This window comes from Microcaecilia unicolor, chromosome 6 (genome assembly GCF_901765095.1).
Source record: "Microcaecilia unicolor chromosome 6, aMicUni1.1, whole genome shotgun sequence".
NCBI classification, from domain to species: Eukaryota; Metazoa; Chordata; class Amphibia; order Gymnophiona; family Siphonopidae; genus Microcaecilia; species Microcaecilia unicolor.
In genome coordinates this window covers 270,404,337-270,416,898 of record NC_044036.1, presented here as the reverse complement: position 1 = coordinate 270,416,898, position 12,562 = coordinate 270,404,337, and the positions used below count along the sequence as shown (strand labels likewise).

General features: G+C 40.7%; 1 protein-coding gene across 2 annotated transcripts; it reads left to right on the top strand.

Annotated features, from left to right (window-relative positions):
- Positions 1 to 5,746: 5,746 nt before the first annotated feature.
- On the top strand, positions 5,747 to 11,790 carry HSPA5 (heat shock protein family A (Hsp70) member 5). Of its 2 annotated transcripts, none has more exons than XM_030207412.1 (9): positions 5,747 to 5,852; positions 6,777 to 6,927; positions 7,405 to 7,636; positions 7,907 to 8,041; positions 8,644 to 8,756; positions 8,848 to 9,238; positions 9,706 to 9,943; positions 10,138 to 10,305; positions 11,010 to 11,790. In XM_030207412.1, the coding sequence occupies exons 2-9, from the start codon at positions 6,803 to 6,805 to the stop codon at positions 11,573 to 11,575; spliced, it is 1,968 nt and encodes a 655-aa protein (XP_030063272.1). In that variant the 5' UTR covers positions 5,747 to 5,852; positions 6,777 to 6,802; the 3' UTR covers positions 11,576 to 11,790. The 2 variants fall into 2 exon arrangements, with proteins under 2 accessions (XP_030063272.1, XP_030063273.1); XM_030207413.1 differs by having other exon boundaries at positions 5,751 to 5,836.
- The last annotated feature ends 772 nt before the right edge of the window (positions 11,791 to 12,562 follow it).

Sequence of the window (12,562 nt, the reverse complement as noted above, 5' to 3'; positions counted from 1 at the left end):
TCCACCCCTCCATCCATGTCCAGCATTTCTCCTCTCTCACATCCCTCGTGTCCATGTCCAGCATTTTTCTCTGCCACCCTCCATCCATATCCATGTCCAGCATTTCTCCTCTCTTCCCTCCCCTGTATCCATATCCAGCAATTCTTCTCTCTCCCCTCTCCTCGATCCAAGTCCAGCATTTGTCCTCTCTCCCCTGCCCACCCCGCCATGTCTAGCAATTCTCCTCCCTCCCCTGCTGTCCTCTATCAATGTCCAGCAATTCTCTGCCCCCATCCTTCCCTCCATCCATGTCCAGCAAATCTCTCTCCCCTGCCCTCCATCCATGTCCAGAAATGCTCCTCTCCATCCATGTCCAGCATTTCTCCTCTCCCCTGCCTTCTCCTCCCATCCATGTCCAGCGATTCTGTCTTCCCTCCCCTCCCATCCATGTCTAGCGATTCTCCTCTGCCCCCTGTAATCCCCTACTATCCGTGTCTAGTGATTCTTCCTTCCTCCTCCCACTGCCTGCCTGCTTGAGAATCCGGGCCCCCAGCATCAGCCAGTACAAGTAAAAGTACCTAAATCTGGGCAGCACCCTGGACTGGTCTCAGGACTAATCAGAAAATGACTAGATACTATCAAATTTTACCTTCCTTTTTGTCTACTGGACTAGTGATGTAACAGAGCAATTCTGCACACAGGCAGTACTGAAAACACCCCCTCTGAGCACCTTATGTGGAGAAGTAGCCTAGTGGTTAGTGCAGTGGACTTTGATCCTGGGGAACTGAGTTCAATTCCCACTGCAGCTCCTTGTGACTCTGGGCAAGTCACTTAACCCTCCATTGCCCCTGGTACAAAATAAGTACCTGAATATATGTAAACCACTTTGAACGTAGTTGCAAAAACCTCAGAAAGGCGGTATATCAAGTCCCATTTCCCCTTATGCCAAAGGTCACATCCTTCCTAGTGAAAACAATGTCCAGTCTGTAGTGCTTTGAAAATGAATGCAATGATGACCGAGTTGTTGCTCTGCAAATTTCTTCTGGAGAGACTGTATGTGCTTCCCCCCCAAGAGGTTGCCAGCCCCCAAGTTAAAGGAGCCCGTAACCATTATGGATGGTCTGCCCCTGCAGAATGAAGGCTGAAGAAATCACCTCTATGGACCATTGTAATATGGTTGCCTATATAGCTTTTTTTCCCCTTCTTTGGACCCCCAAAGAGGTCAGATGATTGCTGGAAATCAATTCTTAGTCACCTCCAAGTACAAGAATAGAGCTCTTTGCACATATTGGGGACCTTGGCGGAGGACCCAACACATCTGAAGACCCACAAAGAGGCTTTTTGGTTTTTTTTAATCTACCTGAGGAGGCAGAGACCTGCCTCCTAGCAAGTTCTTAACTGAAATATAAGCTCTGTTTTCAGGTAATATGTGTGGCCTAGCCCGTAAGATATTTAATCAAATGTTTGAGGTCCTTTCCAAAGAGAAGCTAAATCTGCAGACTAGTTACAGAACCATAACCATCTTCAAGCCACTATATCTGAGGCCATAAACCCAGGGCTCTTTTTGAGGGGGTACTTGGGGGTTCTGAGTACCGGCACCTTTTCCATTGTTTGCTAAAATTGACCCATGGTCCCTAAGTTTTAATGAAAGAGCTCAGGCTCTACACACAAATTCTGCCTTGTCATAGATTCTGTGACTGGTTGCAGGGGGCCTGGCTATTGTGGGGTGAGTCCTCAGTAATTACCCCACCCCTGAAGGGTGGCCTGGCATTTGAGTACCAGCACCTTTTTCGCTAGAAAAAAATGCACTGCATAAACCTAAACTCAATTTAATTTAGGTCATACATGTTGTTAGCCAAGAAAGCAGGTCCAAACAGGATGCAACTGGACTCTGGGAGCTGCTGGGTCCAGTGGAGAAGGGCTCAAAACCAATGGCAGTGGAATTTTGTGTGCAACACTGCATCAGCAAATAGAGAGCTTGGGATGGGGCTGAGATTGGTCTCTTTGACCCCCTCTAACCAGAAAGATGCTCTGCTGCCCCTAGCTGAAGACACATATCCTCAGCATATCACCAGTTGAATGCCCAAGGTAAAACAACTCACTTGTCTGAACTGGTCTAGCAGGATGATTAGGAAACATGATTACTAGCCTAAGAAGCTTTGAAGTCTGTCCTCTCCCTCTGCAACACATCTGCTTATAGAGAAAAATGTTAGAACAGGGCTGGGTGAAGTGCTGAAACCTGATACACTTGAAATGTTGCTAGTAACATTCATAAGCCCTACAAAAATAGAGCACATGAAAGATTTAGCTGTATTAAATGAAATGTTATTAACATCGACTGTGTTGGAAATTAGTGTGCATTCCAAGCCTATGACTGTAACTGACTCATTACAAGTTTTCATTCTGCTTTGACTCATTTAAGCATTGGGTCATTCATTGAAATCCTAGTGTCACAGAAACTGAATTCTGATGCAATTGCAACTTTTAATCTATATATGCAGGTCAGCAAAGATCAATTCTTTGTATATCATGCAGTTTCCTGTGTTCTGTCTTTACATCATATCCTCTATAACCAGTCAATACAAAAGTTAAATAGATTGCTCTTCTTTACATCAAATCAACCTTATTGTGTTAAATTCTGATCGCCATATCTTAAAAAAGATATAGCACAATTAGAAAATGTTAAAAAAAGAGCAACCAAAATGATTAAAGGGGTTAGAACTCCTTTCAGATAAGGAAAGGCTAAAGAGGGCTCTTCAGCTTGGAAAAGAGATGGCTGAGGGGGGGTATGATTGAGGTCTAAAACATTCTGAGTAGTTTAGAACAGGTAAAAGTGATTTTTTTTTACTCTTTCAAAAAGTACAAAGACTAGGGGACACTCAATGAAGTTACATGGAAATACTTTTAAAACAAATAGGAAGAAATATTTTTTCACTCAATGAATAGTAAAGCTCTGGAACTTGTTACCAGAGGATGTGGTAACAGCAGTTAGCATATCTGGGTTTAATAAAAAGGTATGGACATATTCCTGGAGGAAAAGTCCATAGTCTGCTATTGAGAGAGGCATGGTGGAAACCATTGCTTACCCTGGGATTGATGGCATTGAAATTGCTACTTTTGGGTTTCCGTAAGGTACTTGTGACCTGGATTAGCCACTGTTGGAAGCAGGATACAGGGCTCGATGGACCATTGGTCTGACCCAGTATGGCTATTTTATGTTTATTCCTCTAAAAATTAGGGATGTGGCTTAATTGCATTAACAAACATGATTAACATGTTAAAATTTTCTGTGACTAAACATTTTAATGTTAGTTAACTGTTACAGTGCCAGGCTGCTCTCTTTCTAGCACCCACCACTGATTGCATTACTGGACCTGCAATTCCTCTGCCGGCTCCTGCAGCCATGTCCTTCCTCTTCTGATGCAACTTCCTGTTTCTACAAGGGTGTGACGTGGCTGCAGGAAGACTCTAGGGGATGGCAAAGGAAGGCAGGTACAGCAATCCTGTTTTACATTTGTAATCATCCAACAGTCCTCAGGGTTGCAAAGATTATAAGAGGGCATAGTGGGGGAGTGGTTTGAGATCAGCTCCATCAAGCAGGGTCTGTAATAGTGGCAGTAGTACCAGGGGCTGATCATTGCAATGCTACTAGTGTCAGCATGGTGGGGGGAGAGAGATGTGCTGGACCCCTTTGGGAAGGGGAGGCAGAAGAAATGCTGAACCTGCAGTGGGGAAGGGGCAGAGAGATGCTGGACCCTGGGGGGGGGGGCGGAGTTAACTCAAGTGTAATTATTTTAATCATAAGATTACGTACGATTAAAATTTTTACTTATTCAACACCTCTATTTAAAATTCTGATAAATGCAGGGGCAGTGGCACACCTTTTTGTTGGAGGGGCCAAGCAAACCACATTCTGATACCAACTTAGTGCTGTTATTCACTACCAATTAGTGAAAATAATTGGTATTTAATGTAAGTCAGCAGCTAATTAGCATAGAAGAACATAGGAATGTCTATACTGGGTCAGACCGGTGCTCCATCTAGCCCAGTATCCTGCTTCCAACAGTGGCTAATCCAGATCCTACCTATCTGGCAGACACCCAAATCATAGCAACATTCCATGGTACCAGTCCTAGTGATAGGGCATGCAGTGGCTTCTAAACTTTATAGGCTAAGCAAGTTTAGAATTAGGGTGTAAGTTACCACTGGAGATGTGCCCTCCGTTCTTTAATGGACTTTAGTTTGAATTAAATACTAGGCCTGCACTGCTATTATGCAAAGTCTCACCTGGAGCTTTTAAACTTATGTTTAGAAAATCAGGTATTCATGAAAACAGAAAAAAATGATATATCGGGCTGGCCATACATCATCACTTTCTTTTTAAATCATTTTTGAAGTTTTGTACAAAAACTGTGTAATAAGGTAAGCCGAATTGTAAACATCAATGAAATAGCATAAGTATGATGTGCTTCAAAGGTGGAACACGATCAACAGAACATGACAAAAAGTCTTGAGTAGAAGGTCTTAGTATTAATTACGAAGATTCATTACTGGATGAAGAAACAGATAAACATCAGTCTAATTTACCCCACTTGCATTTGTTTACATGTAGCAGGAATAAATTGTAATGAAATATCCTCCTATTTCTTAAGTAATAAAACAGTATTCCATGACATGGATAAACTGGAATTATCCTTCCAATGTTGAATAATCAATTTAAGAGCACTGGAAAATAAGTAAGGGGTCCTTTTACAAAGGTGCACTAGTGTCTTTAGTGCATGCCAATTCCTAGAGATGCCCATAGCAACATATGGGTGTCTCTAACATTTAGCGCATGCTAAAAACACTAGCATGTCTAAGGACCCTTTAAAAAAATCAGATAAAGAAGCATCTTCATCTAAAAGAGAGTTTGAAAGGGCAATAGATTTCCAAATTATATCGTTAAGAGATATATAGGTAATACGTTTGAAGGTTGCAAGGTATTTTAGGCCAAATATCCAGCCACACTGTATAGCCATTATTGCATTTAAACAATCTATGTTTAAATGTACCTTTCTGATAGGCGCAGACCAACATCAGTCTTTAGGAGATAACAGGATTTAATAGAATTCCAATGAGTTCTGTGTTATAAAAATATAAAGACTAAGTGATAGAAAGGTCTTGGGCCATTCAACCAGAAGAGCGACCATTCCTTGACAAATGTTCCATAGACCATTACTTTCTAATTTTAAAATATAGTAATTTTAAGGGTGATCAAAAGTAATAAAAGGGTTTAATTCTATAAGACAATGCGCTAAGCTATCATTTGTTCTTGTTAATATAACATATAAGTAAAGCTACAGTAAGTAACCAAACAAAAAAGAAAACGAGAAATTTCAAGAATGGACTCGGTCCCATAGAATAGAGCAGGTGCCCGCGCCCAGAAACATCGTCATAAGTCGTGTCGCGCCGCCAATTTTGCAACGCGTGCGTCTGACGCCCGAAATGACCAACCTGCCCACCCAAAGGACCAATCGACACACTCCGCTTGGCACGACCTGGCTCTTTATTGGCCCACAGGGGCTGTGAAGGGCACAGTTCCCTGGGAAGGACTTGAGTCCTGCCACGCCCCTTATGAGCGTCACGGCAGAGCTCGGTACGTGTGCGAATCCGGAGCGGCCAGCGTAGTTTCGGCAGCCAATCTGGTTGGCCCAACACCCGGCGTTCGGGCCAATGAGGAGGCTCCACGACGAGGAGCCGGTTACATTATATAAGCGAGGGTGCGCAAGTGTACTGCGGCACACTGATAACTGGCGACGGTGAATAATAGCTTGGTTGGCTTGGACGAAAACAGTAGAGCAGCTGAAAAGAATCCTTGGTTTGTCTTGTTCATTGTAAGTTTGGTGGTGGGTTTCAGCTATGAAAAAGAGTGCCTTTTGGTGGTTTATATTGCTGGATGTTTCTTTAGTGATAGCGGCGTTGGCAATAGTGCCAGGAACAGGGGGGCATTCACGCGATGCAGTATGGGAAAGGGCGTCTTCACTAATTCTCGAGATGCAGAGAATTGGATTTATTCGTTTTGATCGATGTCGTCGGTTATTGTATTAGTACAGTGCATGCTACTCTGCGGGAAGTAACTTTCCCACGAGGATTCTGGCCCTCATACCCCATTAGGGGTGTCTAGTTTTATTTGATGGGTTTAGTGTTTATTTTTTTTAATAGCATTTTGAGTTTGACTTAGACTTAGGTTTTATGACACCACCTTTGTTAGTCATTGCTGATTCTTCTACGATGAAGATGTATTTGTAGTATCTGAATCAGTTGTTTTTTTCCTTTCGAGAGAATGTGTTGTTGTTGGGGTTTTTTTTTTTTCCATAAACCAGCCAATTTATTGTGTTGGTTCCATCAAATCTTATTTGTCTATCTCTTAGTCGTCACTTCCCTGGGGCGCCATGATAGCACCGTACAGACGGGGACCTCCGTTCGGTGCGAGACTTAAAAAAACAAAACACTCTGGCTATGAGCAGCCCTTACTATCTGTAGTTCAGAGCACGTGGGCAATGCCTTCTTGCTCCGATTTTTTTTTTTTTATCTATTTAAACTTTTGTCCCAGCTTTCTCGCTTCCGCTTTTCTCCCTGGGAGGGAGGAGGATTATTAAGACTATGACCTCAGCAGCTGTTGCCTGCCCACTGCCCAGATAGTACGCTTCTCATTTTCTTTCTTGTGAATAATCTGTCTGGCTTTTAATAATATGTATCGAGCTCTCGTCACGTCACAAGCTGATAACGGTTAATTTTTTTCTTTATTACCCAATTAGGTATTTTCACTACTTGTGCTTGTTATATGATCAGCATGAAGTTGTCATTGCTTGTGCTGCTGGTTATCAGCAGTGTCTTTGCTGATGAAGATGACAAAAAGGAAGATGTCGGGACAGTAGTTGGAATTGACCTCGGGACAACGTATTCATGGTATATAACTTTTCAAGTAATGTTCTCCTTGGGGTTTAACAAGACTTTTTACTTTTGTATGTAAATGCCTCCTACAGTGATTCAGTAGGACAGTTTGTTCAGATACATAAAGTGCTAGCATAAGATTGTTCTTGAACAGCATGAAACTGGAGTTCTTGGAAGAAAACATAATATGAATGTCTAGTTTATCTGGGTAACTGTGCACTGTGTATTCAAGCTGTGTGCATGATATGCATGAGTGTTATGCTAGTTTATTTTTAACTTAGATGCCCAAATTGCAAAATTTAGGGGTTTTAAGGCTTTTGCTTTTTTTATTTTTTTACATTCAATATCTGTACACTTAGTATATGCTGTATCTTGTCATAAGAGCTCCTTTAATTTCTGGAATCCATTTTCTAAGATGCACAAAATGTATTCACTAAAATGTTTAAAAAAAACTTCCTTCCTCCCCCCCCCCCCCCCAAAAAAAAAATATAGTGTTGGGATATTCAAGAATGGACGTGTTGAGATCATTGCAAATGACCAAGGTAATAGGATTACTCCATCTTATGTGGCCTTTACACCAGAAGGAGAACGTCTTATTGGTGATGCTGCAAAGAACCAGTTGACATCCAATCCTGAAAATACAGTGTTTGATGCCAAACGTTTAATTGGTCGCACCTGGAATGATCCCTCAGTTCAGCAAGATATCAAGTATCTACCTTTCAAGGTGGGTGGCTGGTCTTGACTTCTATAGCCTGAGTATCTCTTTGCTACATCATTTTGCACTAGTATTTTATGCATAATGTTTTGGTCATAAGCAAAGTGACAGACCTCAAATAGAAGTTCTGTTTAAAAAATAACAGCTGGTAAACTGGATTAGTAGAATGGCAATTAGTATACCTTGAATCTTAGCATTTTATATTCACACCACACCCCTTATACAACAAATTAGCTGTAACAGTTAAGTGTTTTTTTGTTTTTTCTTTTGTTTCAATAGGTAATAGAAAAAAAGACTAAACCTTACATTCAAGTGGATGTAGGTGAACAGAAAAAGACATTTGCTCCAGAAGAAATTTCTGCAATGGTTCTAACAAAAATGAAAGAAACTGCTGAAGCATACCTTGGAAAAAAGGTAATTACCTGCTGTAACTTTTCAGACATCTGCAGTAAGTCTTAAGGGCCCATTTGCTAAGCTGCAGTACATTTGGTATTTTGCACTTTTTTTGTGAGGGGGGGGGGGGTTGTCTGAGGCAGAGAGTGAGCATGGAAGCAATAACCCTGTGGTAAGGGCTTCTGCACAAAGGTTAACAGTGCACTGCCATAAATGAAAAGGCTTTTTTACTGCCACATTAGTAAGAGGGGGCTTATGCAGGAAAGACCTGCATAAGGGAGCACTAAGCCCATAGTAACAGAGCCCCTTCCAATATATACTGCATAAATTTCACTTTCTGCTTCTGTGAAACTTGTGTTTCAAGCTTAGTAGCTCCTGGAATTAGATGCCAATTAATGGCAGAATTAAAGTGATAAATTTGTTCTATAGTATCTCAAATCATAAGGAACTGTATACAGTGCTCTTCCATTAATAAAGCTTTAAATCTCTGCCAACTTGAGGAAATTCAGTTGGTATAACAAGGCTATTTGGAAACAGAAATTGATCCACCTGATAGTCTGTGTGCTGTTTTTTACTGATAAGTTTTTGTGGCTTACGTGTACATTTTTGGATATTCTTTCTAGATTACTCATGCTGTGGTTACTGTACCAGCCTATTTCAATGATGCCCAGCGACAGGCTACTAAGGATGCTGGTACCATTGCTGGATTAAATGTGATGAGAATAATCAATGAACCGTAAGTCTAATCATACACAATCTTGTAGAGCAGGAATTTCTATCCAGTAGTAAAAATTCCAACTTTTTTTTTCCTTTTTTTCCCTTAACAGTACTGCTGCCGCCATTGCATATGGCTTGGATAAAAAGGAGGGTGAAAAGAACATTCTTGTGTTTGATCTGGGTGGTGGTACCTTTGATGTTTCGTTGCTCACCATAGACAATGGTGTATTTGAAGTAGTGGCCACCAATGGAGACACACATTTGGGTGGTGAGGACTTTGACCAGCGTGTGATGGAGCATTTTATCAAGCTGTACAAGAAGAAGACTGGAAAAGATGCAAGGAAAGACAATAGGGCAGTGCAAAAATTACGCCGTGAAGTAGAGAAGGCAAAAAGAGCCTTATCCTCACAACATCAAGCTAGAATTGAAATCGAATCCTTCTTTGAAGGAGAAGACTTCTCTGAAACACTGACCCGGGCTAAGTTTGAGGAACTAAATATGGTAAGTGTTGAGCCATTAATATTCACAAGCAAAACTTACCAGGCTGTCAGACTTTTGCTGTTTGGTATAAAAGGGAAAACTGAAGTATTGGGGTGTAAATAAACTGATCATTCAGTGGTCTTCTATATAAACTTTTTATTTCAAGATACTACCTTTTTGTCTCTTCTGATTTCCTATAGAAGAAACATACGGCCCTGTTTACTAAGCCTTGCTAGAGGTTGGCGAACTATGTAGGTGCCCACAAAGCACATGCTAACAACGCTAGCACACCTTAGTAAATGGCTCCCATAGTTGGAAAGGAAGTTGATCATTTTTCTAGCAGTTTAAGAGTGCATTACCTATTAAGCCTTAAAACTGAATGTTTTATGGATTTATGTAAAATTTTATTCATGTATTTTGATATTTAAAGAGAACACACATTTCCTAAATATTCTTAGGTGACAAAAACATCTTGTATTTCATCCTAGGATCTCTTCCGTTCAACCATGAAGCCTGTGCAGAAGGTTTTGGAGGATTCTGATCTGAAGAAATCTGATATAGATGAGATTGTACTTGTTGGTGGTTCCACTAGAATCCCTAAAATTCAACAGCTTGTGAAGGAGTTATTCAATGGCAAAGAACCTTCCCGTGGTATTAACCCCGATGAGGCTGTAGCATATGGTGCTGCAGTTCAGGCTGGTGTGCTCTCTGGTGATCAAGATACTGGTGAGTACTGTGGAAGTCTGATCTTCAAAGAATCACAATTTGCAACAGTATCAAGTTGCATTGTGTTACAGAAAGCATACAGTCTTCAACTTTTGTTTTTACTGGTCATTTAGCCTGTCAGTGTTAAACTTGCTTAGTAGGTATTGACAATTAAGGAACTTAGATGTGACCTTTGTGGATTTTTTTTTTCCTAGGTGACCTGGTGCTCCTTGATGTGTGTCCTCTTACTCTTGGTATTGAAACTGTTGGAGGTGTTATGACCAAACTGATCCCAAGAAACACCGTTGTTCCCACAAAGAAATCGCAGATTTTCTCTACGGCTTCAGATAACCAACCCACTGTCACAATCAAGGTGTATGAAGGTTAGTGACTGTGGGCAGTAGATCTTCTGACACTAGTCTTGTACTGACTTCCTACTGAGATTGTGTTAAGGTAGAGATTATTTTGCACCTTGCCCATTCATAAAATAAGTTCTCAACGCTGCTTAAACACAATTCTTTCATTAGCAAAGAACTGTGCATAAAGATGGAAGTAATCTTATTTTAAGATGTGTATACTTTGACTAGTATTATACATACATACACACACACTTGGTAATACTCCCAGAGCAGCTGTTTCCAGGGCCTCCCTGCATGGGAGAATTTTTCCATTGTTTCTTAAAATTATGGCTGTCTGCACCAGGCACCACTCATCTCTTTACCTCACTTTTCCCTGGGAGAGCCACTAACAGACTTAAGCTGCCAACATTTAGCAGCCTCAATGCCTTCTTTTGTCTACATACTGGAGCTTTTTATATATCCAGTTAAAATCAAGTGCATAACCTTAAGTGAACAGCCTTTTCAACGATACGGATTGGATCTGGTGCACCCACTTCCTTTTACCATATGTAACTGCTCTAAACTTTGAGACCAAAGTACAGGTTTCCTTTATCAGTTCATGTATTGCTATTGTAGATGCAGTTTAACTTTTGTGGAATTTCTTTCATAATGCAATTTTTGTATTGCATTGAGTTTCTTGCACAAAAGTAAAGGCGTTGCTGATTCACGTGTGCCATCTTGTATTGCAGGTGAGCGCCCATTAACTAAAGATAATCATCTTCTGGGTACTTTTGACTTAACTGGAATTCCCCCAGCCCCTCGTGGTGTTCCTCAGATAGAAGTCACCTTTGAAATAGATGTGAATGGTATCCTTCGTGTTACAGCTGAAGACAAAGGTACAGGCAACAAAAATAAGATAACAATTACCAATGATCAGAATCGACTGACACCTGAAGAAATTGAAAGAATGGTGAATGATGCTGAGAAATTTGCTGAAGAAGATAAAAAGCTTAAAGAGCGTATTGACAATAGAAATGAGCTGGAAAGTTATGCCTATTCTCTGAAAAATCAAATTGGTGACAAAGAGAAACTGGGTGGCAAGTTGTCATCTGAAGACAAAGAGACTATTGAAAAAGCAGTGGAGGAAAAAATTGAATGGCTTGAAAGTCACCAAGATGCAGACATAGAAGATTTTAAAGCTAAAAAGAAAGAGCTAGAAGATATTGTACAGCCAATTGTAAGCAAGCTTTATGGGAGTGCAGGTGCACCTCCTGGTGGTGAAGGTGAAGATGAAGCTGAAAAGGATGAGTTGTAGATCTTCAGCATTCTTGAATATGTTGTAAATACTGGACTTGAACTTTTTTTGTTAGGAAAATATTGACAAAACTCTAATTCAAGAATGTATGTGGAGAATCTTCACTGTACAGTGGAGTAAAATGCTGGCCTATATGGCTGTTTACTGCTTTTCGTTAGCAGTAGTGCTCACTTAAGTTTTGGAGAAGGGGGGGGGGGGAGGGAATTGGTCAACTTGTTTTTCTCCCTCCTCAAGGAGAGGGGGGAGGGGAAATTGTTAAAGGGATCAGGGGTCAGTTTTGCAAACTAAGTTCACATCAAAACGAGCATTTCTATTTATTTGAAAATTGGTCATGTGCATTTTTTATGTAGAACTTTCCTACCATAATTGACCACAATAAATGTGTGATATTTACACTTAACACGGACTGAGTTGTTATTGGTGACAGAATGCAGGGTTTGGGCAATAGCAGGCCTGTCCACCACTACAGCCATAAATTTTATGAAAAAGTAATTCTGAAGTATTACAATCATGCCACATCTGGGTCAGGATGTTCAGAAAAATTTTAGTCTTATGATTTATAACCCTTAATTTTGAGCATCATAAGACATGCTGAAGCAGGGCTTTGAATACAAGAAAATCATTTAGTTGCATGTAGTCTACAATGTAGGGAAGGGCTTCCCAAACTGGGGTCACAAATTGCATTTGGATCAAAATCTGGGTGGGCTGTCCATATAAAACAGCAAGTGACCCCCTAGAGGCATGGGCTGATTTTGTGGCAATGGGGTAGTTGGCCACAAAGTTTGAGAAATGCTGATATAGAGGGCTGATATTGTGGAAGATTACTATTGGTTTTATGAAAGTAAAAATCTTGTCTGAAGCAAGTTTCTTAGCATCCCTCCAGACCAGTCCAGAAATACTTGACTACACCCACTCACCAGCAGATAGATTATCAATAGAAATCAAACAAAATAAAACATGGAAAAGAAAATTAGACCTTTTTTTATC

Coding starts and splice junctions, on each gene's coding strand:
- HSPA5 (XM_030207412.1), top strand. CDS start 6,803: ATGATCAGCATGAAGTTGTCATTGCTTGTGCTGCTGGTTATCAGCAGT. Junction 8,757..8,847: donor ATGAGAATAATCAATGAACC/GTAAGTCTAATC, acceptor TTCCCTTAACAG/TACTGCTGCCGCCATTGCAT. Junction 10,306..11,009: donor CACAATCAAGGTGTATGAAG/GTTAGTGACTGT, acceptor CTTGTATTGCAG/GTGAGCGCCCATTAACTAAA.